This window comes from Chionomys nivalis, chromosome 23, assembly GCF_950005125.1.
Source record: "Chionomys nivalis chromosome 23, mChiNiv1.1, whole genome shotgun sequence".
NCBI classification, from domain to species: Eukaryota; Metazoa; Chordata; class Mammalia; order Rodentia; family Cricetidae; genus Chionomys; species Chionomys nivalis.
Genome location: NC_080108.1, coordinates 16108428 through 16136230, shown reverse-complemented (window position 1 = coordinate 16136230; position 27803 = coordinate 16108428). Strand labels below are relative to the sequence as shown.

Sequence of the window (27803 nt, the reverse complement as noted above, 5' to 3'; positions counted from 1 at the left end):
CTCCACCCCAAGCTAAAGTAGTCTCAGACACTTTAGACTCGTGCATGTTTTGACAAGGGAGGAAGAGGAGGATAGGACTGACTTGCTGGAACCAACCCCAGCCCAAGTACAGTGCGTCCTCAGAGACAACTGCTTTCTGCTTGCACTAGGCCAAAGGAGGATTTTCTAGGCATTCTAGAGTGAGCTAAGAGAAAAAAATGGCACAGTGATTCCCTGCTGTTAGGAGCTAAAGACTGAGAGCTAGAATAGGATGGGGGCATAACAAGCCCCCCCCCTTACTCTGCACATAAGGAAAACATGGCACAGTGAAGTGAGTCGTATGCGTTCTGTGCCAGCACAGAGGAGTAAGACGCTCTGCACACCCCAGAGCCGTCACTATCCAAAGCCTGTTCTGTGTGTCCTTACCCTTGGAAGCAGCCGCAAGGCCTTTCTCTACCTTCCAAGGTTCACATGGAAAAACTCCTTGACACGGGGAGGTTGCCGGGATAGGAAGAAGTTTGACCCCGTTCTGCACCCCTCCTAACTCCACTGTCCCCTCTCTCACTTACTGATACACAGGCGGCTGATAGTGGAGGATGTAGAGAGGAGGTACCCCGGCTGCCAGTGTGGAAGCTCATGGAAGTAGCACAAGGACCCTTGAGCAACTTCCGCCTTGTCATTTCTCCCAGCTCTCCCACACAGGAAGGAGTGCCGGACCTCCACTCCTTCCAGCAACACCCACCACACACACGGAGCATCCCCCCTAACTAGGAATCCCTTTCTCCTCAGCTCCCACCCCCAGTCATCCCTTGCCCGGCAATGTCTCCCCTTGGCTACAGGATAAAAACTGGGATGGAAACTACCACCCAGCGCTCATATCCCCAGCAGAGACCAAAGCCTCAGGTGGACTGAATCAAGGCATAATAAGAGAAGTCATTGCCACAGGACAGCAAAGCGTTCTTTTTTGAAGGGATCAATCCAAAGAGCCTCTCCCTGACAACTTCAGGGGCTGGGCACCCAGTGGAGTAAAAAGTTCCACATTGAATTCCTAGTTGACCCAGCTCTCTCCCCAGTCCAGCTGAGCAGGCTTGCCCATCCCTGAATTCCAACCATGGCTACAATCTGAGCACAGCTCTTTTCTAGTTGAATAAAAACATTTGTTGGTATTTAAAAAAGAAAAGTAAAATCACAAACACGTAATCCAGTCCTAAACCCGCCACGGAGTTGCCCATACTTCAGCTGCCTTTGACTGGTCGGGATATCTAGGCTGCAGACAGTTTTTCAACTGGCAAGGAATGGTATGTCGGCGGTTCCTGGGAGCTTCTGGTAAGAAAATGTCTGTTAGGTAGTTCTGTGCTTGGGATGAGGTGGAGAGACGGGTACCCTAGGAGGGGCACATCCCCTCCTCCCCAGCAAGATGGCTCGGTGCGGCTCCTGGGGGCGTTTCTTTGTTGTGTGTGAGAGCTGTCCAGAGATCGCCTCTTTTGCCATCCTCAGCAACACAGTTGGGAAGGCAGCGATTCTCCCTGGAGCTGGGGGCTTAGGGGACGGGCCCCAGACCAGATGCTTCATTCTCACTCCCTGGTCAGCACTTGGACCTCATTCGGATGGCAAAATTGCGGCACTGGTCACTCATTCACTGGACAGCTTCCAGAGAAGCTTCAGTTACCGCCTCCCCCCCCCGCCCCCCCGTTCCCCACACGCACCCAGCCCACAGAGCGATTTCTCAGTCCCTGCCTTTTTTCGCAACAACTCAAAGGCAGATGTATCAATCCTTCCAAGGGCTTAAAACGTGAGGCGAATGCCAAGGGCCCAACGCAGGTGCCAAGTAGATTCTCTGCTGACTTTTGCCAATGCCAGTGTCTGGCTCCTCGAAACACACATGCCTCAGGCTCTCAGCTGGATTTCTTCCCTAGCAATGGGGTTTACCCAGGACTCGAGAGAACCTCGGGATGTGGGGAAAGCGAGATAAGAAAATAAGACCCACGGGGACGCCTAATCATGATCTACAAGCAAATAAGCAAATCCCAGAGCCCCGAAGCCTCTGTGTCCACATTAAGAGATGACCCCAGAGAATGTGGACTCTAAACCTCCCAACTCCCCAAGGGCTTGAAAAGACAAGGACAGGCCAAAGAGTCTTCCCAGTGATGGAAAGATGAGTGGTAGTGCCTTGATTGGATTCTCAGCTGTTTTTACTTCCTTGGTTCGAGTCTTTAAATCCACCAATTTAAATCCAGTTCTTCAGGTTCAGAGGATCGAAGCTCTTCAAACCCAGTAAGGAACTTGAGCGTGATTTACATCCAGAAGGCTGGGGTTTGCTCTTCCCGGAGTCCCCCCGCCCTGACTTGCTCGGCATTTAACCGGGCCGTGGATGGCTTTGCTCTCGTGGGATCTGGTGTTGGCTTTTGTTCAGTAGTTGCTCGTAGGTGTCATTGCTGATTCCCAAAAGCATCAGGACTATATATTTGTAGAATGGAAAAAAATTAGAAAACTGCCCCCAAAGAGGAAGAAAAGGGGAGGAGAGTGGAGGCGAAGGTCAAGGCAGGCCGGAGATGTTTCCAAAGGGCCTGGACTTCCAGAATTGTTTCCTTGCCAAGCACGGCCAATGGGTCGCGCATGCGCATGGATGATTGTGCGTCACCATGCCTTCCTCCCATCCTCCCTCTCTGCCGGTCAAGATGAAGAGCTCTGGAAAGTCAGAGCTGAGGAAGCATGGCCACAGCTTAAGTCAAGGGAATTTCATTTGTGTTAATAATAATATTTAAAATGTTTCTCAGTTGTTAATGTCTTAGGGTTTTCTGTATCAGCAGCGTCTCTATGTATTAGAGAAGGTAATTCTCTGTAGATATAGATAGATAGATAGTTATGTATATATATATAAATATATATGTCAAACTGCCTTACAGGGTTTCTTTCTTTTGTTTTGTTTTGTTTTTAAATTCAGTGTTGTATGTGTAGCAGGCACTTGAATTTATATGAAGATGTTCATTTCAGTCAAAGATGGAAGAAAGGAGTTGAGATGAGGAGAAAGTGGATATGAGGCAGGGAGAGAGGAGGCAACAGAGTATAAATGCTTGGCCACCAGTCCTACTAGCCGAGGATGTCCAGGTAGATTGGAGTGGCCTTCCCCAAAGCCTGAAGGATTTTGAAGATATCCTTAATATTCAGCCGCTGTTGAGGCTCCCTCTGCCAGCACCCCAGCATGACGTCATATACCTCTTTTGGGCAGACTCGGGGTCTCTCCAAGACGCGGCCTTGGGTAATGCACTCAATGACCTGAGAAAGCAAGAATAGAGAGGTTATATCCAGAAATTCATGCAAAGTTCACCCTTGGTCCTGGGACTCCTACCTAGCAACAGATGACAACTTAACTCATCATTGCCATATGCTCAGGTTGATGTCTGGGTAGGAGGCAGGACTGCTTTTCTTCTAAGCCTGTGCAGATGTTTTGTAAAGTATTTCATTGATATTCATTTTAAAAATTATTTTTGAGATTCTACAACCAGTCGGTCCTCTTCCCTGCTCCCGGCTTTCGTCAGCTGCCCACAGCTCTTTGTGAGCTACCAGAGTCACCACTCCTTGGGTGGGCCAGCCAGTTCAAGTCAGTTAACCTCCAGGGACCTCATCACCCTTGTCTGGAAGACTGGGGTCTGGATTTCTAGCAGGAGCAAATGCACAAGAAAAACTGCGCTGTACCAAAGGGATGCTTCAGATGCAGGAGGCCCAGGTTTGTTCTTTACAGTTCACTTCCAATTACTCAAAGGCATTTTCTTTTAAATGCTGGAAATTGAACCCAGGGCCTCAGGAGCAGGCAATTTTTGCACTACTTATCAACACTCTCAGTCCAGGTACATTTTAAAAGAATTAGTTACTTTCCCATTGGTTTGTATCCATTCTACACAGTACTGCGATACATAAGGACATTTTAACACAAGTATCTTGTACTCTGGAGTGTATTCCCACTCTAAGACCCTATTTCCCCATCTTTTCCTTAATTTTAACACTAGACTTTACTTTTCTAATTAGAAAACACAGTATTAATCTTCATTCTGGCGTTTTGGTTTTATTTGGTTGCGTTTATTCTCTTCCCGCCATTTTCTGTCCCTCCCCTTGATACCACTTTCTATACTTCCTCTACCTCCATAGCATCCTTTCTGCTCTCACATCTCATGTGTCCTACTGTCCCTCCTGCAGGTGTCCCCCAGGGCCTCTTCTCTTGCCATCGCCTATCTTCTGGTTTCGTAACCTAATCCACGCTCACTCTTACATGTATACATGCTTACAAACATTGGAAGCCCGGCTAGAAACCTCAGCATGGGCGTTTCTCAAGTAGTTATAAGCGGTGCCATCACACGACCCAGCCGCTCTGCTCCCGGGTATATATACCTAAAGAACTTGCATCCTACCACGGACGTTCGCACGCTTATGTTTATGGTTGCATTATTCACAATAGCAAGAAAATAAACTCTGTTTTTAAAACGTCGTGTTGAAAGAAAAGTTGCAAAAAGTATATATGGTTTCTATTATGATCTGCCATCTGCCTGCTATTAGCATATTACACACTGCATTTTGTTAATCTATTATTATCCAAATGCCATTGTTTACCCACATTGCCTTAGTTTTTGACCTCTTTTTCTTTTGCTATTCCAGGATTCCATCCGGAACACTGCATTGTATCAACTCATGACATCCCCTTTGGCTCTTCTGGTCAGACATTTCTTTACTGAAACTAAATTATCTGCATTTTTCAAAAAGGGAACAAAACACTTTCTGAACTCTGGTATCTGAGCAAATGCTTGCCTTCTCTTCCCCATTAGCATGCATTTCATTGGGCAAGAACATCCCTCTCTCCCATTTCTCCTCTGTTCCTCTCTTCTGCTCATCCTCCTTTTCTCCCTCCCCCATCTATCTCTGCATCCCGCAGAACAGGGCCTTCTCCTGGGTTTCTGGGTATCTCACATAACTGACCAGGAATGACCTTCACTGTGCCAGCTCCTACTATTCACGCTCACCATGGAGTCTGGGATGGCACTTTGGGATCATTTCTTTGCCAACTTGGTAAGTCTCCAGGTGCTGTGTTTACCATGATATCAGCATCAGACCTCTCCCAGATTTCACCTCTCTTCTATCCACCTTCATGAAGAAGGATCTCTACGTCAAGCTGCAATAGCTGCTGCTTAGGCTTAAACTGAAGGCACCCACTGGCATCTTCTCTAAAGCAGAACCAGCCAGGTTATAAACTTCCACAATGTAGCCCATTACCAGTGACTGCCTATACCCAGCTGCCACTGTAGACAGAGCAAGGGGAGGGCTTGAGGGAAGAAAGCCTGCTTTCAAGGGTAGGGCCCCACTGCACCACCTTCAAAGAGGCCATAAGCACCCCATTAGCCACTCTACCCATCTTAGGGATCCATGACAAAGTTCTTTAACACCAACATCACCCCCATCCAGGGATTCTTCTCTCTTTGGTTACCAAATATCATGGAGGTTGAGCCCAGGTGCATGCATGTGTGTATTTGCACGCATATAAGTTCCCATTCATGTATCTATATGTGCAAATGTGTGTACCATGCCCCAGGAAAAGAGTACCAATTTAAATAAAATCCACAACAAATAGCTTCTATGTACACTCTTTCCTTATTCTGTAAGACCACTAAAATGTTTGTTATACTTTGGAAATTGAGGTCAGGTTCCATTAAGTACCTGTATAGTAAAATATCACAGATATAAAGAAATGCCTTGTTTTCTTTTCAGGCAAGGTCTCATGAGATCTAGGCCATCCTCAAATTGCATGAAGCAAAGGATGACCTTGGACTCCTGATCTTACCACCTACATCTCCTGTGTGCAGGGATTACAGGCAGGGGTCACCATGCCTGAATATGTAGCACAGAAGATCAAGGGCTTCCTACATGTTAGGCAAATGGTCTACCAACTGAGCCACATCCCCAGCCTTACATTGTGGTCTTTGAAATGTGCTCAAATGGTCAGGAAATGAACATAGCTTTTAAGAAAAAAAATACTTTCTTGAATATTAAAATATTTTAATACAAAAAGGCCTTAGTGGTGATGATTTCAAAAAACAAAAAGAGCACCAAATGCTGACATTTTCTGTAAGTCTGCTGCTACAGGAGTCCCACCTACACTGTTTGTGGACTGTGCTGAATTCCTGGGTCCAATGGCTCTGTTCTGCACATAGATAAGATATGTCATTTAAAAATAGAAGCCAAGCCATCTCCTTGTTAAGTACTCTATGACAGACAGCTTCTTCCAAGATGCCAAGTAACCCCCTTTCTTTGACCCAAAGCTCAAGAGGTGCTGGGTGGTGGTGGCGCACGCCTTTAATCCCAGCACTCAGGAGGCAGAGGCAGGCGGATCTCTGTGAGTTCGAGACCAGCCTGGTCTACAAGAGCTAGTTCCAGGACAGGCTCCAAAACCACAGAGAAACCCTGTCTCGAAAAACAAAAACAAAAACAAAACCAAAGCTCAAGAGGTGAGGTGTTTTTGTGAAGATTCTCAAGTTACTGCACCAGAGATGCATAGAGAAGTACCTGCTGACAATCGTTATTTACTGTCAAAATGCATCATCTACTAGCGTAACTCATTATAAACTGAAATTACAAAAATATGATAATATATATTATTGTGCTGTAGTTGGACACTTGCACACAACTCTGTTAATCATGTGAACTTCGCCTTTTCAGACAAATTGGGACCCGTGCCTCCCTGTGCCTGGGGTTGCTCAGAACTTTGGGGACCCCCTTCTGTAGACACACTACATAGTAGGTGTTTCCACAAGATGGCACAATAGAAAACTCCAGCTGCTCTTTGTTTTGATTTTTCTCTCTTGGTGAAATGTTTTAATTTTGTGGCGGTTGTTGTTTATGTGTAGTAGAACAGACAGAAGCCTGGCTCATGCCTCGGTGTAGATTTCTGACTTTAAGCTCCGATGGCAGTCATATTCATTTTCTGTACTTACAAACTTTCCTCCACTAAGATCTCCCCCCTCCCCCGATTTTGCCTGCATCCCTTCTGCTCCCACAACAGCCCACTGTCTGTACACTGTATGCAATCCCTATTCTGTGATAGCTATCATCAGTCTTCTCCCAGACCGGATCCTGACCCATCCCTTTGGTACCTCTGTGTTGGAGAGCTGGAACCATGGTTGCTTCCCATAGGTAAAGATCTCCCACAGGATAACCCCAAAGCTCCACACATCACTCTCCGTGGTGAACTTCCGGTACATGATACTTTCAGGAGGCATCCAGCGGATGGGGAGCATGGTGTGTCCTCCCACCTAAAAAGGGTAAAGACAGAGGCACATAGAGTTATCAAATCGACCAAGTTAACCAAAAGTCTCTACCTTTCTTATATAAATGCACCCTCCATGCATTGTATCCTAACGTGGTCATGCTTTAGGTAACCTGAACTCATAGGTGAATGGAGACGCTCACATCAGTGAACAGCATACTGAAAGCAGCTATAGGTCAGACCTGAGGGAAGAAGGCAGACTTCTTAACACTGAGCATGAGAACTAAAAGGTGATCTGAAGTGAGAGAGACCTAATTGCCTGGTGCTAGAATAGAATCTTAAAATCTCCCTTAAAGACAACTCCAGGAGGAAGCCAGGAGAATCACGGTGTGTGCTCCAGGCATCAGAGTGGCCACAGGCATTGAGTTAGACCCCTTGACAAAGGTAATCAGAGCACAAATATATACTACGGACAGATAATCTGTAGATTATTAATTTCTGCTCTCACTTAATTTTTTTTTTTTTTTTTTTTGATTTTCGAGACAGGGTTTCTCTGTAGCTTTTTGGTTCCTGTCCTGGAACTAGTTCTTGTAGACCAGGCTGGCCTCGAACTCACAGAGATCCGCCTGCCTCTGCCTCCCGAGTGCTGGGATTAAAGGCATGTGCCACCACCTCTCACTTAAATTTTTTATCACAATGTAGAATCTGTGTTTCATGTGAACAGGATAGATGCCCCTAAGAGATTGGGTGGAGACAAGAGTCTTCAAAATGTTTGGTAAGATACAACACAGAGGATATGGTCTTTAAAATCAGCCTCAAGAGACACTGCTAGTGTGTTTACCTATGAGAGTCAAAGGTAAGAGAAAGTGACTGAGAGGGTCAGACATTTGGGTTATGACTGAGGGGGGAAGCTCTCCATAAGTAGTCACTACCCAGTGGGTTAGAGATACTAGCCCACATGAAAGAAAGTTCACCACATATTTCAAGACTCAGGCACGAACTGTATTGTTAGCAAGCAGAACATCAGAAGTTGGACTAATAGGTGAAATTTGTTATGAAAGTGCTTGCTGTTGGTTTGAAAAGGAAGGAGTTCTGGGTTATGTGGCCCAGTAAACTGCTAACACAAACATCTTTCCCTGATGGACCAGTTGGATGGACGTCAACAATGAGCACTGGGAAGTGGATGACTAAGGAGGTGAAAACCTCCTATCTAAAAGGACAGATAGTGCGCGTCTTATCCACTGGAAACGTCTCAGGAGAAACCAATCGTCAGGATTTTTAGAAAAGCCACCTGTCACCTGGGATTTCTGAAATCAGTCTACTCTCACTTTGACCGTAAAGACAAGGCAAGATACTCCCGCCTGAGAAACAAAGAACAGGACCCTTCCCTACATACAGGCCTTCAAAGAAAACGAAGCACAGACAAAATCACCAGGAATTGATAAAGGATGGTTTGAGAAGAACAAAAGAAAAGGTGTGCGCGAAATGCAATGGCCTGAATTCCACAACCACAGAGCAAACGGACCACAACAATGCAATGTAAATCTGAATAACGCTTGCTAAATTGGTGACTAAAGGTAATACAGTAACTAATAAGGGCTTCCTATAAAATAGAAGCATGGAGTAAGTAATATCACCAATAATGTTAACAGTACCACTGCTGCTGCTGCTCAGCTAATTATGGGACATGAAATTTCCATATGATTTTAACTGTAAGTGCAGAGAAGAGTAGATACAGAAATAATTAAAAGCCCAATAAAGACTTTATCATTAAGAGAGGAGAAAGAACACTTATAGATACCAATCAATTATTGATCACAACAATTTACACTAAACTGCACTTGTGAAAAACTTAAAGCAGCTTCCAGAAGAATAAAAAATACTACATACAGCTTCCCAGCCTATGTCAGGCAGCAGCATCAAAATCTTCCATCTTACAAAAGACACCACAAACGGGGAGAGCCGCAATAATGAACAAAGATTACAAAATGGTAGAGAAGTCTAAAACTCTGTAGATAGTATAAGTGGGTTGTTACTGCCTCTAACTTGGGAGGAAAATTTTAGATTAAAAATCAAGATTTACCTTATTTAGAAAAGCTGTACTTAAAACAAAATTACAAAACACCGAAAATAAAGCAATGAAAGGACAGACGATAAAAGTAAAATATAATCAGCCATATAGGAGCATATGCGCATACACAAGCATGCATTTCATATAGACGAATATGCAGATGTGTATGGCCAATTAAATTTCCTTTATTAATTTCTTTTTAGACATTTCGTATTCTTTCCCATATGAAGTTGAGAAGCCCTGAATGTCAGCAATTTACTATTAAAAAGGCTTATGTCATGTTTATTTCAATTCACTATTATATATAAAGTTGAAAATATCCAACATTAGGATAATCTTGAACTTGTGTTCTCAGGTACGACAATAGTATTACATGAAATACACTGAGATCTTTACATTTGTAATGAACAAAATAAGACTTAAAAACTGATGAAGCCACCACAATGGAAAACTAATACACACTAAAATTATTTTTAATTACAAACTCCAACCACGTATTAAAACCTCAAACACATCTGAAATTTCAAAGGAAAAATAAGTCCATTATAAGAACAAGAAACATCTCCCTTACCAAATAAAGCAAACCGGAAGTAACAACAAAGGATTAATCTATTAAAAGGTTCACTGGGAGCATCTAAAATGATATTTGGTGAAAACAATATTTAAAACTATTTTTAGAGCATAAACTAGAGTCTTACCATTGAACCATATGAAAAAATTGGGGTAATCCTTAGAAAAAAATATGTAGAATTTGAGTAGTTTTATATAACTATACTAAGAAAAGATTCAGTTTTAAAGGGAAGTAGGCCCTATAAAAATATAGAAAGAGAATAAAAATAAATAAACAATAAAAACAAAATTTGAAAATGAAACTGATTTGGTATAAATCAAAACAGTGCTCAAACAAACAAAGATAAAAAAGACAAAACTCTCACTTGATCTACATAATGAATTGCTTGTCTTCCAAAGTCATAAGAATCACTGGCCATGTTAATGAACAATGTAGAAGAGAAAACTGTAAAATGCTAAAATTAAAACATCAGTAATTCCTAAAATAGAAGTTCAGTGACTGATTTACTAGAAAATATTAGTGAAAATCTGAAAATGTAGAAAATTTGATGGCAAAATATTAAATTTATAGAAAATAAAATACACATGTAAAGAAAACAAAAAGATGGTCTTGTTTGTGAATTCTACTAGTTTGCCTGACCTGTATTTTTCCAGTGTAAAAAGCATAGATACTTTCTCAAACCATTCTCTGTGGTTTAAATTTCACTAGGCAGAAATGGTCTAACAACATAGAACCTCAAATATATAAATTCAGATAAAAAGATTGTATCTATATGTACTGATAGAGCTATCTCTGTCCTAAATATAAATGCCAAATATGAATAACTTATTGTATTATATTCAAAACACACAACAAGCAAAACAACTTAGGAAATCTACTATTCCATTTGCCTAACTAAGAAGTAAATAAAGAAAAAGCATTCTTTCAAAAGATACTAAAGTTATTGTTTCCTGGTTGAAATCCTTAATCTATGAGTAAGGAAGAAAACTTTTTTTTAAGTAACAGGTTAACTATCACAATGCCTGAAAAACCTTAGAACAGAAAGGACATTCTTTCCTTGATTTTGCAAAGCTGTCCAGGAAATCCAAGGCAATGTAACAAAGTAATTATTTTGTTAAATGGACACAGTATCCAAACTGACTTCTAAATACATATCTTTCTATGCCTAGATTAGTGCAACTCTCAGACCTCATCAGGAAAGTCTCCTTATGCAGCCAATGGTGCTTAACACAGAAACTAACAACTGGTCAACCTGCAGAGAATAAGTGCTTGTGAAAGTCCAGTCACAAATGGGACATGTGTATCACACTCTTTCCTCAAGCTCAGGGTCCACAAAAAAAGAGGGGGAGGACCAGAGCAAAAACAGTGTCTTCTGGACATCACAAGAACGATGCGGTCCTGAACTCACAGCTGCTGCGGTTGCCTGTTGCAAGCATTAGCATCCTAGCATGGAGGGGAGAGGAAGCCATGAGACCCAACCCCTGATTGAGGTGTTAGGGAGATGTTATAGTTTCTAGGGGAGAGACAATCTTCTCCTAGGATAGGTCAACCACACTTCAGTGGATGGACACACAGCCAGAACAAAGTCAAGTCTATGAGTTACTACATTTTGAAAAGGTCACAAAGTTTGTGGATTGTGGAGCTGGGATATATCCGGAAGGAGTTACAGAGAGGAGTCGGGCATGATCATAACAGATGGTATGAAGAGTTCTCAAAGAATTAATAAAATATTTATGTTTAAAAATAAATATATAATAAAATGTTGAAACAGAAGAATCAAAATTGCTGTCTGGAAATAGCATATTATTCAAAACAACTAACTAAAAAGAAATTGAAACTATTGTAGCTCAGTAAGATACCCATATAGAAACACAATAGACCAATTGTACCTAACAATACCATAGTATCTCAAAACGTAATTGAAAAATAAAACTGTATAGTATCAAGAAAGCGCTTAAAACTCTGAGACATAACTCGGCTTTAGATGTATAGGTCTGTTCAGGCAAAAGAACACAAAAGAGGACCCACTTAGACACAGTTATGTCATTTTCTTCAATAAGAAGGTTTGGTGGGATAAGCCTCTCATTCATTCTTCAAATATAATTGCAAACTTCAGCGCAATATAAATTTAAAAAGCCCCAATGGAATGCGTTATGGGAACTGACAAAATGAATCCAAACTTTATCCAGAGTACTGATTGCTTAATTAAAGACTTGTTGAACTAGAACAATGATGGGGATTTGTTTCATCAGATAAGTAAAATATTTGATTGCACTATATAATGAACACTCTGAATTTAGCATAAGGATAGACAACATATTAGTGTAACCAAATAGAAAGCCTGGAAGCAGAACCATGTATAAATACTAGCGTTTAATATATGAAATGATGGGTTAGTAATTAAAGTGTTGGGACAATGAACTATTCATTTAAAAAATACACTTAGATACCTACCTCACACCATATACAAAAATCATTTCCAGATGGATTAAAGAGCTAAACATAAAAAACAAAACAATAAGAATATTAGAAGAAAACTTATAAAGGTATTTGTATAACCTCAGGAGTAGAAGACCTTCCTACATGACATACACTTAAAAAGTCATAAAGGATATAATTTATAGACACAATTTCGTAAAATTAAATAGCAAAGACAAAATTCATAATCAAAAGACAAATGACAGAAATATCTGCAACATATGTAACATACAAATTATTATAATCATTACTACTAATAATAATTATTTGTAAAATAGTCTTGCTATGTAGCCCCAGGCTGGCCTGGAAGGTTTCTGTGTAAACCAGGCTTGCCTCAAGCTGGAGGAAGTCCTTCTGCCTCTGCCTCCCCAGTGCTGGGACAGACAAGGAATTAAAGTCCATGTGATTCATAGCAGTCCTTCACATCAGTTAGACAAGCAAACCAACAGACAGATGAGTAAAGACTGAGCAGACAAACCACAAAATAGCTACAAATGGTCACAAACAAATGAAGAGATGCCAAGTAAAAGAGCATAGACATGTATTTAAAAGACACTTGATAAAAAGGGAAAAGAAAGGTTGCTATCTGACACAGGAGAAGGTGTGAGGCCTGATATTCTGATGCCAGGGGTGAGACTGGAATCGGCTTCTGAAGGTACAGTTTTTGTTTTATCTGACCACACTGATGTTGCAAGAGTCTTTAAATCCATCGGTTTCACTGCAGAAATAGTAGAAAACTATTTCCTTGTGTGCAGGCAAAATTATTTGGTTCAAGGCCTTTCTTTGCTGTTTCTAAAAGCATGGATATGTTCATTTTCAAAGGTATATATGAGAATTAAAACAGAATGCAAAAATGCTACTTGTACTGGTATCTAGTTATGTCCAAAACAATAACTGTAGTAGGCAAAAACATAATTTATTGATAAATACACTTTGTCATTCTCGTTCATGTAAAAATGGAAAGAAATACATAAACAAAATAAAACACACAGTAATCGTGTGTGATGTTGTAGATTTTATGAAGGAGTCCAGAAAGATACTAAGCCGTAATTTTCTCTAGAGATGCAAGTAAGAAAGTTGCAGTTTTTGTTATATGTATTTCTATAGTGTTTGAAATTTTACAACGATCACATAATGCACTTTAAAATTCCAAGATAAAATCAAACACAAACATTTGAATATACAGACAGAAACCAGCAGATATAAGTACACATAAAAATATCAATTTTGTAAAAGAAGTATGCTTGTGATATAATATGCGAGAATGGTTGTCTCATCTGATATTTTGACTGAAAAGGAACAGAAATCTGTGATGTTCCAACACATCACCCTGGGTATATAATTTCAAATAATGGAATCCTTCACTTGATGCTAGTATGTGTCTCAGTGGGTGTTTTTTTTTATATACAATACGGAGAATATTTTAAATTGAAGTCTCTGTGTTCAAGAGTGTGGGGTGCGAACTGCGATGGGTCTAAGTGTTTGAGCAGACAAGTGTCAGAAGAACACTAGCTGGTCACAGGGGCCCCTTTAGAAGACTCTTGAGTAGCACCACCAAGGTGGGTGAAATTTATGCTCCATTCTTCAAGGAGTAAGGTCCTTAACATGACAAAACCAGCAAAAATTGGAAGTCAAGAAACCCTAAATTTTGGTATGATTTTTGATGAGTACTTAGCCTTTAGGAACTTAAGTTTCTTCAACTTCAAAATATGAATTAAGCAACAAGGCTGCCTCAGAATCATGGATACAAAAAACCTCCTGGGTATCACTGAGTGCAGAGATGTGAACACACATCTTACTGTATACATCTTCGCATACCCCTGGACAGCACAGCAAATCTAACTTCCTTTATTGTCCATAAGAACCCATATTGATTTCCTTCCAGCATAACTAGAAGACTAAGTCTGGGAAAGGTAGTGGTCTAACAATTCATAATGATAAAACACTCATGACAAATATCTCCACCCTAAAACCTACCCAGACAAAAGCTATCAGGAAGCCATAATCTCAGAGATAAGAACAGTACCAATTAACGAATAATGATGTCATATATTCTCTTGTTTCATCCTGTCCCTATTTGGGGGCAACAGGTGCCTCTATTGTGCCCACTTCTCCGATGAAAATAAGATGACTTGCCCAAGCTTTGCATGAGTAATGTCAGCTTGTGACCAGAGCTCTCTAAGGGATAGCTTTAAAGATCTTGAGGCTAATCTTGAAAAAGGGCAACATAAACTATTAAGATCCAGGAAATATGCCGAATAATAAATCTAGAAAAAAATCTAGGAAATGAAACTTGGAATAGAATGTTCTTGGGAAGAATGCCCTGCTGCTTTGGGACACCTTCCACGGCCCATCACTGCCTTCCTCTGTCCTCTCTTAAACACTCTCATGACCAACAAAGGTGGGAATTAGGAAACCTAGAAGGAGGGATTGCTTAGGAGAGGCTTTGTTCTTTGGGTTTAGATGCCAGCCTATAGAAATTAGGTGGCCATGGAATCCCAAGACCAGTTCTTCTTTTGTTTCTGTCACTGAACCTGTGCAGGATTCACCATGGTCTTTGTGTCTTAGACCATCATGTATGTTAAGAATATGAAACGTCTTTAATTATTAAGTCTGCTTCCCATGAAAACCATCATTCCAGATATATGAGTATCAACACAAAACAGCATGAGTCACACTATCTCCATAAAATTCTCCTTAAACCCAGAGACCATGAAGATTTTGAAGGATTCCAGACCCCTAGTAAGGATACAAGGTAGGTGACCAAGTCCAGTTTCAGATACCCATTCCAAAGACATTCATTAGCTACGGAGCAATAAGAAAAGTCATCAACTGTTCCCAAACCTACATGAAGCAGGGAAACCTCCTGTGGACCTTCTGTCCAAGCAGCTTCCTGGTGACCCTGTTCCTTTGCAGTGGAGAGCACTTGACCCATTACCCACTAAAACAGTGCTAAAGGCTCTCACAATATGACTCCCATATCAGTAAGGCTTTGGATAAAACTACAAGACACCCAGATAAATTTCAATTTAAAACAACTAAGCTATATCCATGAATACCACACAGGACACAGGCATAACTAAGAACATGGGCTTTGTCTGAAGTTCTGCTCCAACAAGGTATCTTGTATTTTTGTTTTCGATAGCGAACAGCTCTAGGTTCCAGACCATGTGAGAACAGCAACTGTATCCCACAGCCCCCTTTTCTTTTCCTCCTCCTCTTGTCTGGTCTCGCCCTTGCTCTAAAGGATATAGATGAGTTCACTGTCCCATGTACTACAAAGCTCCTGCTCTGTCCTCCAATGCTTTCCCAGAACGTTCTACCTGTTTTCTCGCTGGCAGGGAGTGCGGCCCAGACCAGAAAGACATGGTAGCTGTGGTTTTCATCCATGAACAGAGCTCTTCTCTCTTCTACCTACAGATCCTTGGGCAAATCATTTGTCTTAACCTGAGCTTCAATCTTCTTATTAAAAAACAGGCCTCCTGACTCCAATCACCTCTCATGAGTGTCTGCCAGACTTGTTAAAATTTGGGATTTTCCCCAAATTCAATGAATTAAACAAGGCTCTTTGAGCTATGTCTTTTTTTTCCTATAATAGTCAGTAAAGACTTATGACACACATAATGGCCATACATTGTTATAACATCATATAAGTAGCACGTACGCCTGGCATTCTTCTTTCTATATAGTCTACAGCTGCTTCCATACTGCAGGGGCCTAGAGTTGAATTGCTACAAAATAAACCACTTTCATGTTGTGACAGAGCTGCTACTTGTAAAACCTAAAATATTTTCTATGTTGTCGTTTACAGATAAACTCTGAGATGCGCTGAATTAGTCTCATAGGGATAGGCATAGTGGAAGCTACAGTTGATCTAATATCAGAGAGAGATGATGACTCTTTTCTAATATGTTGAAGCATTAACAGACTCCCATTAATTCCTTTGCATCAAATACCACTCAGTGATTTGTCCAATGCATGTGTATATGTGTGTGTGTATTGTGTGTGCATAGGTGCATACATGTTCTCATGCATGTGTGTGTGCATGCATGTGTGCAAGAGAGGGTGCTTTTGAAAAGTTGGATGACTTTAGCAGTGTTTCTTGGGGTTTCAGCCTTTGCTCTTATCTTCTTGGGCCATTTGAGCCACTGCACCTCTCACATTCTAGAGTAGTTCATTATATTCCATAGATTTTCTATATTCCTAACACCCGATTGTACCTGACTAAGTATCTACAGTTAGAGCCAAGTTCATAAACGCTGTCATGTGCTTCCTCTGAAACACAATGTGAGATGAAGTATATCTCTCTTTTATTTGATCAGCGGATTATGTCTGATCATTCACTATAAAGTCCCCTTTTACCTAATGATGTCAGCAGCCATTGATGATTATTGTCCCAATCCATTATTTTATTAGTGGTTCAAAAGGATGACATCCGAATTATACTATTCCTTCTACTTATATGAGCAGGAAATCTATAAATAAAAACTTCCCTTCATCTGCCACGTGACTACCGATTACAGCTTATATGAGTTATGCAAGATGGCTGCTTGACTGTTTCCCTTTATTCGCTAGTTTTCAGAACAGTGAATTCACCCCCTAGCATTATAGTTTGAAGGCGCTTTGAATGCAGAGGATTGTGTATCTGAACGCTTGGTCCCCAGCTTAGGATACACTTCTGGAAGGTTAAAAAGAAGCTTTGCTAAAGGAAGTAGATCCCCAGAGGTGGGTCTTGAGGTTTTTTTTCCCCATCTCTTACTTCCCATCCACACTCTGCTTCCTGATTGCCAACAAAATGCGATCAGCTGCCCCACACTCTCCTGCCACCACCGTGCCTTCCCCTCCATGATAGGGGAGGCATCCCTCAAACTCTGAGTCAAATAAACGCTTCCTCTCTTAAGTCGCTGCTTGCTGGTTATTGGTCATAGCAATAAGACAAGCAGACCCAGCTTTCTCCAAGGGTCAGCTGTGAGAGCTTTGTTTTGCTTCTGAAAAACATTTCCAGGACTTGCTCCTTTTAAAAACACACACTTGAAGTGCTTCGGTGTGCGGCAGGGACTATTTTTGATGCCTCATTTCCTTCCATCTTTGGCCAATGGAAACCTCTGAAAGCTGTGCCTCTCTCTTCTCATATAACCCCAGTAGTCTTTGATTGCACCTTCACTTTCTGACATGAAAGAATATTCTAGGCTTCTCTTGTACATTTCATATCAGAGCCTTTGAAGCTCTTTCTCCAAGGATTTCTGCATCTTTTTGATGCACAGTGGAATTTTGGGACCATAGTATGGGTCCTCCTGAGTGCTCAATGCTACTAGGGTGGTCATCACTTCTGAGTCTTTATAGTGGGAAATTCAGAGCTAGGAAATCATTTTGTTGAAAGAGAAAAGACCTCACGATTTTGCTTTATCCACACTCAAATTTAGGATGGCTTGACTTCCTTTGACGTTGCATTTTAATTTCCCTTTTATGCTAAATTTTTTTTATTTCTAGAACTTAATAAGTTAATTTTTAACATATTAGTTTCACTTCTCAATCATGCTAAAAATGTGTGCACAGTTTCAACATCAAGCCACCTACACTGCTTTCAATTCTTTCTGTCCTTAAAATACACACTGAGTAGAGAAGAACAGAAGGTCTGGCTTTATCTTAGCCCCTTCAAAGTTGCTATACCAATAGACTTCCTATTTTATTCCTTTTTGAGTTTTAGAAATTTTTTTGGCTTTTCATTTTCCAACTTATTTAATGTCACTTGTTGATCTTGCAAAACTGCTAAAAAATTGGAGACAGTATCAATCTCAAGAGCACAAAGTAAGATCCTTTTACGTAAATTACAATCCTAGCCTCATTCCACTATTGCCCTTACCACTAGGTAGCCCTATTCTCAACTTTATATACGTTGTGCCCAGAGCACGGCCCTCCCCAGAGGGAGACCACCAGAAAGCAGAGTGGACCGGACTGCAAAATGCAAGGTTAACTCTTTTATTGCAAGTACAAGCGAGTACAGGCAATTATTGGCCGGGAACTTCCTCTTCGTTACCCCGAAACAACAAGGTAGAGAGAGAAGTTAAATTTTCTTTGCAAGGTTAGTTTTTAAAAGGTGCAGTCTACAAAGAGGCTTTTTGAAGTGGCTTTTGGCACGGGTGCAAGGCCTTCTGCCCCCTCCTATCCTGGTAAGTCAGCTTTCTCCTTGTTTTACTTTTTACCACCAGGTGGCTGGCTGGCTAAGTGACCTTGTGCTTGGAATCTGCCAGGTGGGAGGGGGAAAGGAAAGCGTTAATCTGTGTTTCTAATTTTAAAACATTTTGCTAGGAAATTCTTGTCCCTTTGTAAATAAGAGGTGAGAGTCTTTTATTCCCCTCTCCTTTTTGGTCCTAAGGGGGCACAATCCTGTGCTTACAGCTTTGAAAATAAGGGGTGAGGGTCTCTCAATAGATAGCACAATTCTGGTTTGTTCTAGTTTATTCTCTGCCTCCCCCCACTTTTTTTTAAATACAGACATAGATCTATTCAAATTAATTTCTCTGTTCTGTGCTTTGATTTCTTAACAGGAGTTCACTCTTTCTTGTATAGCTGTACAGGACTCCACTGTGTATGCCAGTTGGTAAGTCTATCCAGTCAACCCCACTTGTGGAAGAGCTTTCCATGGAAAGACACACTTCTTCCCATGGAAAAGACACAATGAATTCTGCCTTCCCAAGTGATTGCACTCCTGCGCCTGCAGAGCTTGGAGATGCATGAAAACCTCAGAGCATGTCCTCAGTGTGCACAGTTTTCAGGTATTTTGCAGATCCTCAAACTTTATAGTCATATTTTCTAAACTTAAATTTAGAATTGCCAGTAGCCTAGCAATGCCTCGGGTAAATAGAACACAATTCCTGTATTCTGAGCCTCCAATTCCAAAGCATAAATAAATAAATACATAAATAAACAAACTGGGAGAGGAAACAAACCTAAAAGGCTATCATGTGAGGAAAAAAGCAAAATAATCCTTGATAGGAGACTAATACACAGCCTAGGCGAATAGTTCAAAAACTTAGTCATATGTCTATAGAAAAAAATCCCTTTCCTTCACATATATCGCTTTGCTATGATCCTGGCTCTTGGATCAAAAAAAAAAAGATGGAATTTATTCTGAATCACCCTCTATATTAACAATAAATAAATTCATTAATAATATATGTGGTAATTGGTAAATAAAGGAGATAAATTTCCATTCATAGTTTACTTTTCTCTTCTATAGCCATCAAAAGCTGGTATAAAGAGATATTATTTTGATCTACTGCCTATTTCTTCACATTGTTAATAATTGCAGAGATACTCATTCCAAAGAAAATCTCTTAACATTTAGAAACTTATGGTCACTGGACATTAAAAATTAAATTTAAATCTCCATACACACTTTTTGTCACAGGAAACTATGATAGAGTGGCCAATAAAGGGCTTTCAAGCATAAAAATAAATTATATAAAGATAAAATTCAGTGTGGTAACTGGAATGAAAATATAAATTCAGGAAGAAAAAGGAGCCATGTTAAAAATGCCTGTTTAAGAACTTGTTCATGTAAATGGATGATGTACCAAATTGCTCTGGTATTTAAACTTCATTAGATGCACTAAGGGAATGATGTATTTTTTAATGTCAATGTTTACAGTATTCTGGCAACGATGGCTGCACTTGCAACTGTTTAAAAGGTTGCAGCCAACCATATAGAAGTTTTCCCAGTGACAGCTTTACAGGGGTAAGGGGCATGCGGAGTTTTCCAAAATTACTATGGGATCATAAAAATTTGGAGTGCTCAGGCCTGAAACCTTTCCTTTCCATGCAGAAAGGAAAGGTCCTGTCTTTCTTGTCTTTCCGCAGGTCTCTGTCTCACCCATTCTCAAAGGGAGGCAATAAGAAACGAGACAGGAGGGGGGAAGAGCAGCCTGCTGACCAGTGTAGGTGTCTGTTTGCTTAGGATCCGAGCATCCTGCCTTCATCCTAGCCCTTAGTTCTTCGTCTCATCTGCATCCTTGAAAGCCCGAAGTACATAGTGCTGAGGGGGCCGAGTTTGGAGTGGCTGCAGGTGACCTAGTTCCAGGTCTTGTTGGGTGCAGATGCCTCGCAGGGAATTCTCAGACCTCCTAAGTCTTGCCCCGCAGCTTCCCCCCCCCCCCCCCCCCGTCATCTTTGACAGGGGATTTGTGTCTGAGCCTTTCCACTGAAGGGCTCCCACTTCGCTCTAGTCTGAGGGAACCCATTGTTCTAGGTCAAAGAGAAACTCAGCTAGACTTTAGAAAGTCCCCTGCCTCTCTGTCTATTACAGCAACAATGGGGGCACCAAAGCATGTGAATACCTTCTCACCCAGACAATGGAAACATCTCACACAACTCGGCTATACTAGACAGAAGGAGATGCTGTTACCCATATTCCAAATGCTCAAATCAAGACCCGGCAAAGAAGAATATGTCTACCTAAGTGCATACCTACAGGGCAGAGTGTTTCTGGAAACAACCCAAATTTCCCTGTTTGGAAGGAATATGGGCCAAGCCAGACTTTTGGAAGAAGATAATAAGGCAACCTATCTTCTTTGGGGAATCTGCTACAAAGAACTGTTACAACTTTGAAGCGGATGTTTATGACAAAATCATCTAATCATCTAGAGACTGCCATTTATGACAGGTGCTATCTTTTAAAAAAAAATCAATTTTAGTGTTTCTTAATTGCACGTCTTGGCACAGATAAAAAAAATAAAACTTCAACCTACATATTCTTCATCACTTGAGAAGGCTGCTTAACACTTAACGCATGCCCCGGCGGGTTTTGCCTCTTGCATCCTGCCCTGCCGGGTCCCAGAGGTACATCAGTGAGGGGCGACTATCACATGGAACATGACACTAGCTATTATCCTTCTCGTCACCACTACAGTCATTAAAATTAGTTCATCCTTGCTCTGAAATCTGGGGGTTTCAAACATGGGGTATGCACACTAGTTTTGGCTCCACAGAGAATACCATGTGCACACACACATACTAACATCTCAGGAGGAGGGATGTCTAAGCAGATGCATATATGGAACAGGGTGTGTGCTTTGTGAGCATAGTAACCGATGCTGGCACAGACATGGGCCTTTTGGACATGCTCTGGTCATGTAAGGTTGAGGAATACTCCCCCTGGGCATTTCTTGAAAGAAATGACTCAACATGTAAAAAAAAAAAAAAAAAAAAAAAAGATCCAAAGTTTTCTTCCATTTTTTTTCCTTCCTCAAGACAACAGAAAGAAATGCTTTTGTTCTAAGCCATTTGGTTAGCTTTGTTGATAGCTTCAAAACTTTTCAGAGCACTGGAATGCTATTCAGGAAAGAATGCCACTCATTGCTGGGAATGAAACTTTTTCCAGCTGTTGTATTTCTTAGCAGTTTCCTCTTTTGAACATGGGAGCTTTTCAGAGCCTGCGTAATCTTAGTTTGCCATTCTGAAACTGCCCTGGCTCCTTCCTTTTCTTCTTCATCTGCCCCTCTCTCATCTCTGGCGTCTACCCAAGGGTTGTGGTCCTTTTAGCGAGCTATTTGGCTTTCTTGCAAGTCCATTCATTCATCTGTTCATTCACTAATTCATTAATTCATTCGCTGGCATGAGTCTGAAGTGGCATAGGGCAGTGGGACACAGAGTGATCTGGAATACAGGGACGGTACCCTTTAAAAAGAGCTAATCCTTGCTCCCACAATTGCATCCCTTCCAAGAGATTGCAATGGCTACAAAAAATAAAAAAATAAAATAAAGAAAAAAGAAAAAAAAAGAGGGTCTGTGCAATGGAGGAATACCCAGAGCATGGCCAAAGATGATGGTCATTTTTTGGTCTTTTACTCTCTGCAGAGCTTCTCTAGTTCAAAGTTCATCTGTAACTTATTTCCCCCTCTGTGGGAGCCCTCAGGATCTGTAACTGTTATTTTTATGCAGACCTCAGGATCTTGGCATCCTTTGCTCTTGGTCTGAGTCTTTGCTTTCAAGTTCACCACCTCAGGATTCTAGCTGCCAGGCTCTTATCGGTGACTCCTCCCTTTCTCCAACCATCATTTCCCTTTCCTGTCTGAGTGAGTCTTCTTTCCCACTGACACTGAACTGGGCAATACCCTGGACAACCACCCTCACCTTAACAAACCTACACTCTCTCCAGGTGTCATGTGGAGTACCAATCCTGTCCTGCCTCCCAAATTTCAGGTCCTCAGAATCTAAGGTTTGAAAGAAATGACACTGGAACTATAATTCCTGAGCACACATGGGGAAAAAAATTATCAGAAATCTCCCTACACATCTCCAGACAAGGATGGAGAAATCCAAAGAAATTCCTCTACATATCTGCAGATGTGGAAATCTTGCCCAGAAGAAAGCAGTGACAATCTAATTCTGGTTGTTATGTAACTATATTGTTTAACTATAACACACACACACACACACACACATATATATATATATATACATATATATATATATATATATACACCTCAAAGTATATCACTGAAAAGTCCCTGCTTTCAGTCACATGAATATTAATGTTTGGTCCTATAGCATGGTGGTCAGTCTTCACTTTCAACTTGGCTGGGTTTAGAATCATGTAGAAGACACACCTCTAGATGTGAAAATGTTTGAACTGAGGGAAGACTACCCTGAATATGGATGTGGCAGTCACGGGCTGGGACTCTAGGCTGAGAGGAGGAAGCCAGCAGAGAAGCAGAATTCACCTCCCTCTACTTCCCAGCTGCGGATACAAAGTGACAAGTCACCTCACATTCCCGCAGCCATGACTTCAGCCATCTTGGATGGCATCCTCTCAGACTGAGAAAAAAATAAGCCCTTCCTCCTTCCTTCTTCCTTCCTTCCTTCCTTCCTTCCTTCCTTGAGTCGCTTTCATCATGAATTTTTGTAGCCTTTCTTAGGGTTTCTGTTGCTGCGAAGAGACACCATGACCATGGCAACTCTTATAAAGAAAAACATTTAATTGATGCTGGCTTACAGTTCAGGGTGTTAGTCCATTACCATCATGGTGGGAATCATGGCGGTGTGCAGGTAAACATGGCTCTGGAGTGACAGCTCAAAGTTCTACATCTGGATCAGCAGGCAGTGGGAAGAAAGAGTGACACTGGGTGTGGCTTGAGCTTCTGTAACATGAAAGCCCATCTCTAGGAACACACTTTCTCCAACAAGGTCATACCACCTAATAGTGCCACTCCCTGTGGGCCTATGGGAGCCAGTTGATCCAAACCACCACAACACTATGACAAGAAAGGTAACTAATCCACACATTTACTTATTTTTTTTCTGTTGCTTTATAACTGAACTTCAAGTCCCTAAGCAAAACCATTTCTTCAGTTTGTGTGGATTAAGATATATTAGTCTGAATGGTATTTTGATTTTAAAACCATGAAACATAAATGTACACTTGAAAATTCCATGTATTTCTGTGAATTCACACTGAATACAGAAACTCCCTGGCTCCCACGCCGGGGAGACTCAGCACTAGAGAGATAGAGCCTTCTCTACAGTGATACCAGACCTGAGAATTATAAAGTCAGAATTGCTTTGGCCTCTCCCTCTCTTCCCAAGAGCATGGCTGCAAGCTATCACCTCGCATTTTTGTTGATAAATTGAAGATCTCAGCCCCAAGTACAGTAAGTACTTGGAATTTTTCTGAGAGAAAATTTACAAAGACGTTAGAGCGAGTTTCCCACAAAGCAGGGCTCTGTGACCGTTTATGCGGTCAGCAATCATCTAGCACAGCCTTGGAGGGAAGGCTGCCTGCTTCTGAGCCTCTAGACCCTGGATTAGGACAAAATCCTCAGAGTCTCGCAAAACGACAAGAAGTTAAGAGCCAAGCTGTTTAGCAATGTGAGTCGAGAGGATAAATAGCCCATTGTGAATCTTCCCAACTCTCTTACCTAAAGCTGAATGCACCAGGAGCAAAGTTCTTATGTGCGTGGTCCAGGGATACACACCTTTTATAGCACCTTATCCCCCCCCCCCCCCCCCCCCCACTTCCTAAACCGGGACTAAATGCTGGCACTCACTTAAAGTCCTCCCTGTCCTTAGTACGCCCAAACAATATGTGCATTTATATATTAGAGAGAGAGAGCAAACTTTGCAATGAAAAAAAAATGGCTTGGCCCTGATTTTCCTTTCCAGATGCCTTAACTCCAGCCTCTTGGCTGCCCTGAAATCTTCTCATGGAAACAAACGTTAAGCTGTTAAAAGAACGCAGTTCACAGAACAAAACTGGAGGTCTCAACTCAGCTCAAACTGGAGTCCAAAGAAGCCACCCAGACCTCAAATGTGCACAGAAACACTATAAATAAAGGAAGGCAAATCATTCCATGGACTGATCCTAGATTTTTTTTTTTTAATTACCCTGTAATTCTCAAGTACCAGCAGTTAGGTTCCAGTTTACATTCCCACTGATTTAGGCCAAATTAGAAATCACCTCTTTGAAACAAACTTTTTCTTGGCTAAATAGTTTGCTGCCCTTCATGTGTTACAATAAGCGAGACTGAAAACATGTGTGATAAATTGAGGAAGCAGAGGATCCAAAGCAACCAGAGGAATAATATGTAACCGAGCAGGGACTGGGTACCAGCTGCGTAGCCTTAGCAGGTTTATCCTCTAGAAGACGCGCTTCTTGAGTGTGGAATGGGGATACTAACACACCTAGTCACAACATGTACCACAATGAAATAAGGTAGTAAAAGATAGAAGACATATACGTGCATAGGAATTTGAATCTAAATCTTCCTTGCAAGCATCTCCCCAAGTTTCCAGAGACTTAGACATTCTGCTTCGTGAACAGTGAGGTGACCACAGTGGGTGAGAACCCAGATCAGGGACGGAACATCAATCAGTCAGTCACCTGAAGAACATCAGCTGTAATGACTGTAACCCCATACTCCAAGCCCTTCCCTCTGTGAGTTTTTAAGTTCAAGACAGTGCCACCAAGAAGCATGAGGGGCAGTCAGAAACTGCATGACTGCCAGTCTTGATCCCTGCATCTGGGCTGTCTGAAAACAAACAAACAAACAAAAAAGAATGCACAGCTATGGTACTCAGGAAGGGCAGCTAAAGGGAATCCCAGAGAAGGCAAGACTGGCACTAGCTAGAATACACAACATTGTCCTTTAGGCTGGGCCCTGTGGCACTGGGCTCTCAGTGGGAGGCTCTATTGTAGGAGATAAAAGAAAAGCAATATGAGTGGCCTCATGCAAATGAACTAGCAGGAGCTGTAGAGATGGCTCAGTGGTTAAGAGTACTTACTATGTACTTCTGCAGAAGACCAAGCTTCTGTTCTTGGCATTCACTTGGTGGCTTAAAACCATCCTAGTTTACGTTCTCGTGGGTCCAGTGCCCTCTTCTGGCCTCCATGGGAACCAGACATGCATGTAGTGCAAATGCATACATGCAGGCAAAATATTCATACATATAAAGTAACAGTTACTAAAACTTTAAAAAGGAAAAGGAACTAAACTATGAAACAGTCTTTTATTCAAAAGGCAAACTTACTCAAGAATTGGCTCCATTTCTTGTTTTCTCAACAACATTAATAAAAGTAACAATAACTCCTACTATTGACTACCACACCTACCTTCAAACAAAGGAACTAGATTCTAAATCAGATATTCTAAATCTGATTTCTATTACCCAAGGGCATGAACCCAGGTCTTGTACACACTATACACATGTTCTGCCCTGAGCTAGAACCCCAGACCTATGGTGTTTGTTTCTAGTTGCTCACTTGACTTTTGTTTTTATTTTAAGACAGGGTCTTACAGAATTTCCCAAGCTGGTCTTGACCTCACTCTATAGGATAGGTACAAACCTCCTGCCTCTGCCTCCCAAATGCTGAGATGACAACTCTGTACACGGTGCTGATTGAGTACTAATTTCACTGTAGAGAAACCTGAAATTACAACAGATAAACACCACAGGTGCCATGAGGGAAGGGGACTATTTACCAACCCATGGAATATCATTCCTCATGACCCATAGAGACCCCGTTTCCAGGAAAACTCAGGCTGAGAGCCTGCCTTGCCTTCTCAGTTTTGGCTGAGACACGCAGGCTAGGTGACCTTCCTAACTAATGTTCTTTCCTAACTCTAGGGTCCCAATTCTAGCCCTCCTGACTCACCATTTGTGAGGTCTGGATGTTAGGGGAGGCCTGTACACCTACTGTTGGACCCCGTGTTGATGCTTTAGAAGCAGACAGCATCTGCTTGATTCCCAATCCCAGTCATCTTAGGGCTTGAGGACTAATTAAGGAACAATCCTAAAAACAGCCACCAGCAGTCAGCGACCCGACAAGAACTAAGGAACAGTATTTACTAGAACAATGGCATCTCCATTAGTAGCATGACACCTGCATCATTGCTGGCTACTTAGAAACCATCTACAAGGAAGTTCTGGCCACTGTGTTCTTCCTTCATCCCTTGTGAAGACTCTCTGGATACAGTGTATAGATATCTACTTCTCAGGACCAGGAACTCCTGAAAGCTGCCTGGGGTGAGGAGAGACAAGTAACCAACCATGTGTTTGGACCCAGAGAAAAGAAACCAAGGTCAGGCCTGACACTTTGGGAAACCTCAGAACCCTGCATACTTTATTCAGCGCCCCTGGATAGGGGTAAGGTCTCCTGTTAGAAGAACCGATGGATGCAGAAGCAGGACCCAAGGATGGATAAAAGGGTTGCCACGCTCCTAAGCGGCCCTCAAGGCAGGAAGGGCATGCTATCATGATGCAGACACCTCACATCAAGTCACCTTGAGAAATCTCACCTTGCCCACAGGTTAAATATTAATGGCATTTGCCATGAAGATTCAATGACAATCCCTGGAAATTTGGGCAGGGTGCCTGGAACTTGGTAACCCTCCTTGCACATCAGCAAGGAACAGTTACGGTGGTGGTGACAGACGTGGGAATGTCAGTCTATTGCTCTACTGTACGGCCATAATTATATAAAGGAACCTCTGAGCCCGGCATTTAGAAAATTTAAAAGAGGGGGTGTGATTTTCTCTGTTTAAGTAGAAGGGGATTTTTAGTAGCCAGGAATGGTAGAGATTAGGGTGAATTAGAGAATTATTTCCCAGTGTCTTAGGCTGCTGTACTTTCAATGTAAAAGCACCCTAAGGAAAGATAAGACGCCTTTTCTGGTTCTGTGTTGCTGCCAAAAGCAAGCCAGGCATTTGCTTCCCCTTTTCCTCTGGACACTGACTTTCCCTTACCAGTAAGGTCATGCGGTACAGCTTCAGCAGATCAAGCAGAAAGGCACAGTGGTAGGCAGGGAAACAACTATGACTTCCAGATCACTCCAAATTAGTCATTTGAGCTGGAGGGAGGCCAGAGCCTTTGGGCCCCCCTGTGTTTTATTAACTGCCATCTGAAAATGCCAGAAGAAGCTAGGGAAGTGCAAAGGAGTGGGGAGAGAGGGGGACAGGAAG

At 41.7% G+C, this 27803-nt stretch overlaps 1 protein-coding gene across 5 annotated transcripts in view; it reads right to left on the bottom strand.

The window, feature by feature from the left end:
• Window positions 1-1703: 1703 nt before the first annotated feature.
• Ntrk3 (neurotrophic receptor tyrosine kinase 3) overlaps window positions 1704-27803 on the bottom strand; it is a 354575-nt gene continuing 328475 nt past the window's right edge. For 3 of the 5 annotated variants that reach the window (XM_057756144.1, XM_057756141.1, XM_057756142.1), the window contains 2 exons: window positions 7116-7274; window positions 1704-3255 (listed from right to left, as the gene is read on the bottom strand). In XM_057756144.1, the coding sequence (XP_057612127.1) occupies window positions 3070-3255; window positions 7116-7274 (345 nt within the window). In that variant the 3' untranslated portion in view covers window positions 1704-3069. Of the gene's footprint in view, window positions 3256-7115; window positions 7275-12324; window positions 12367-27803 lie in introns of all 5 variants that reach the window. The other 2 variants (XM_057756147.1, XM_057756143.1) reach the window with 1 other exon arrangement.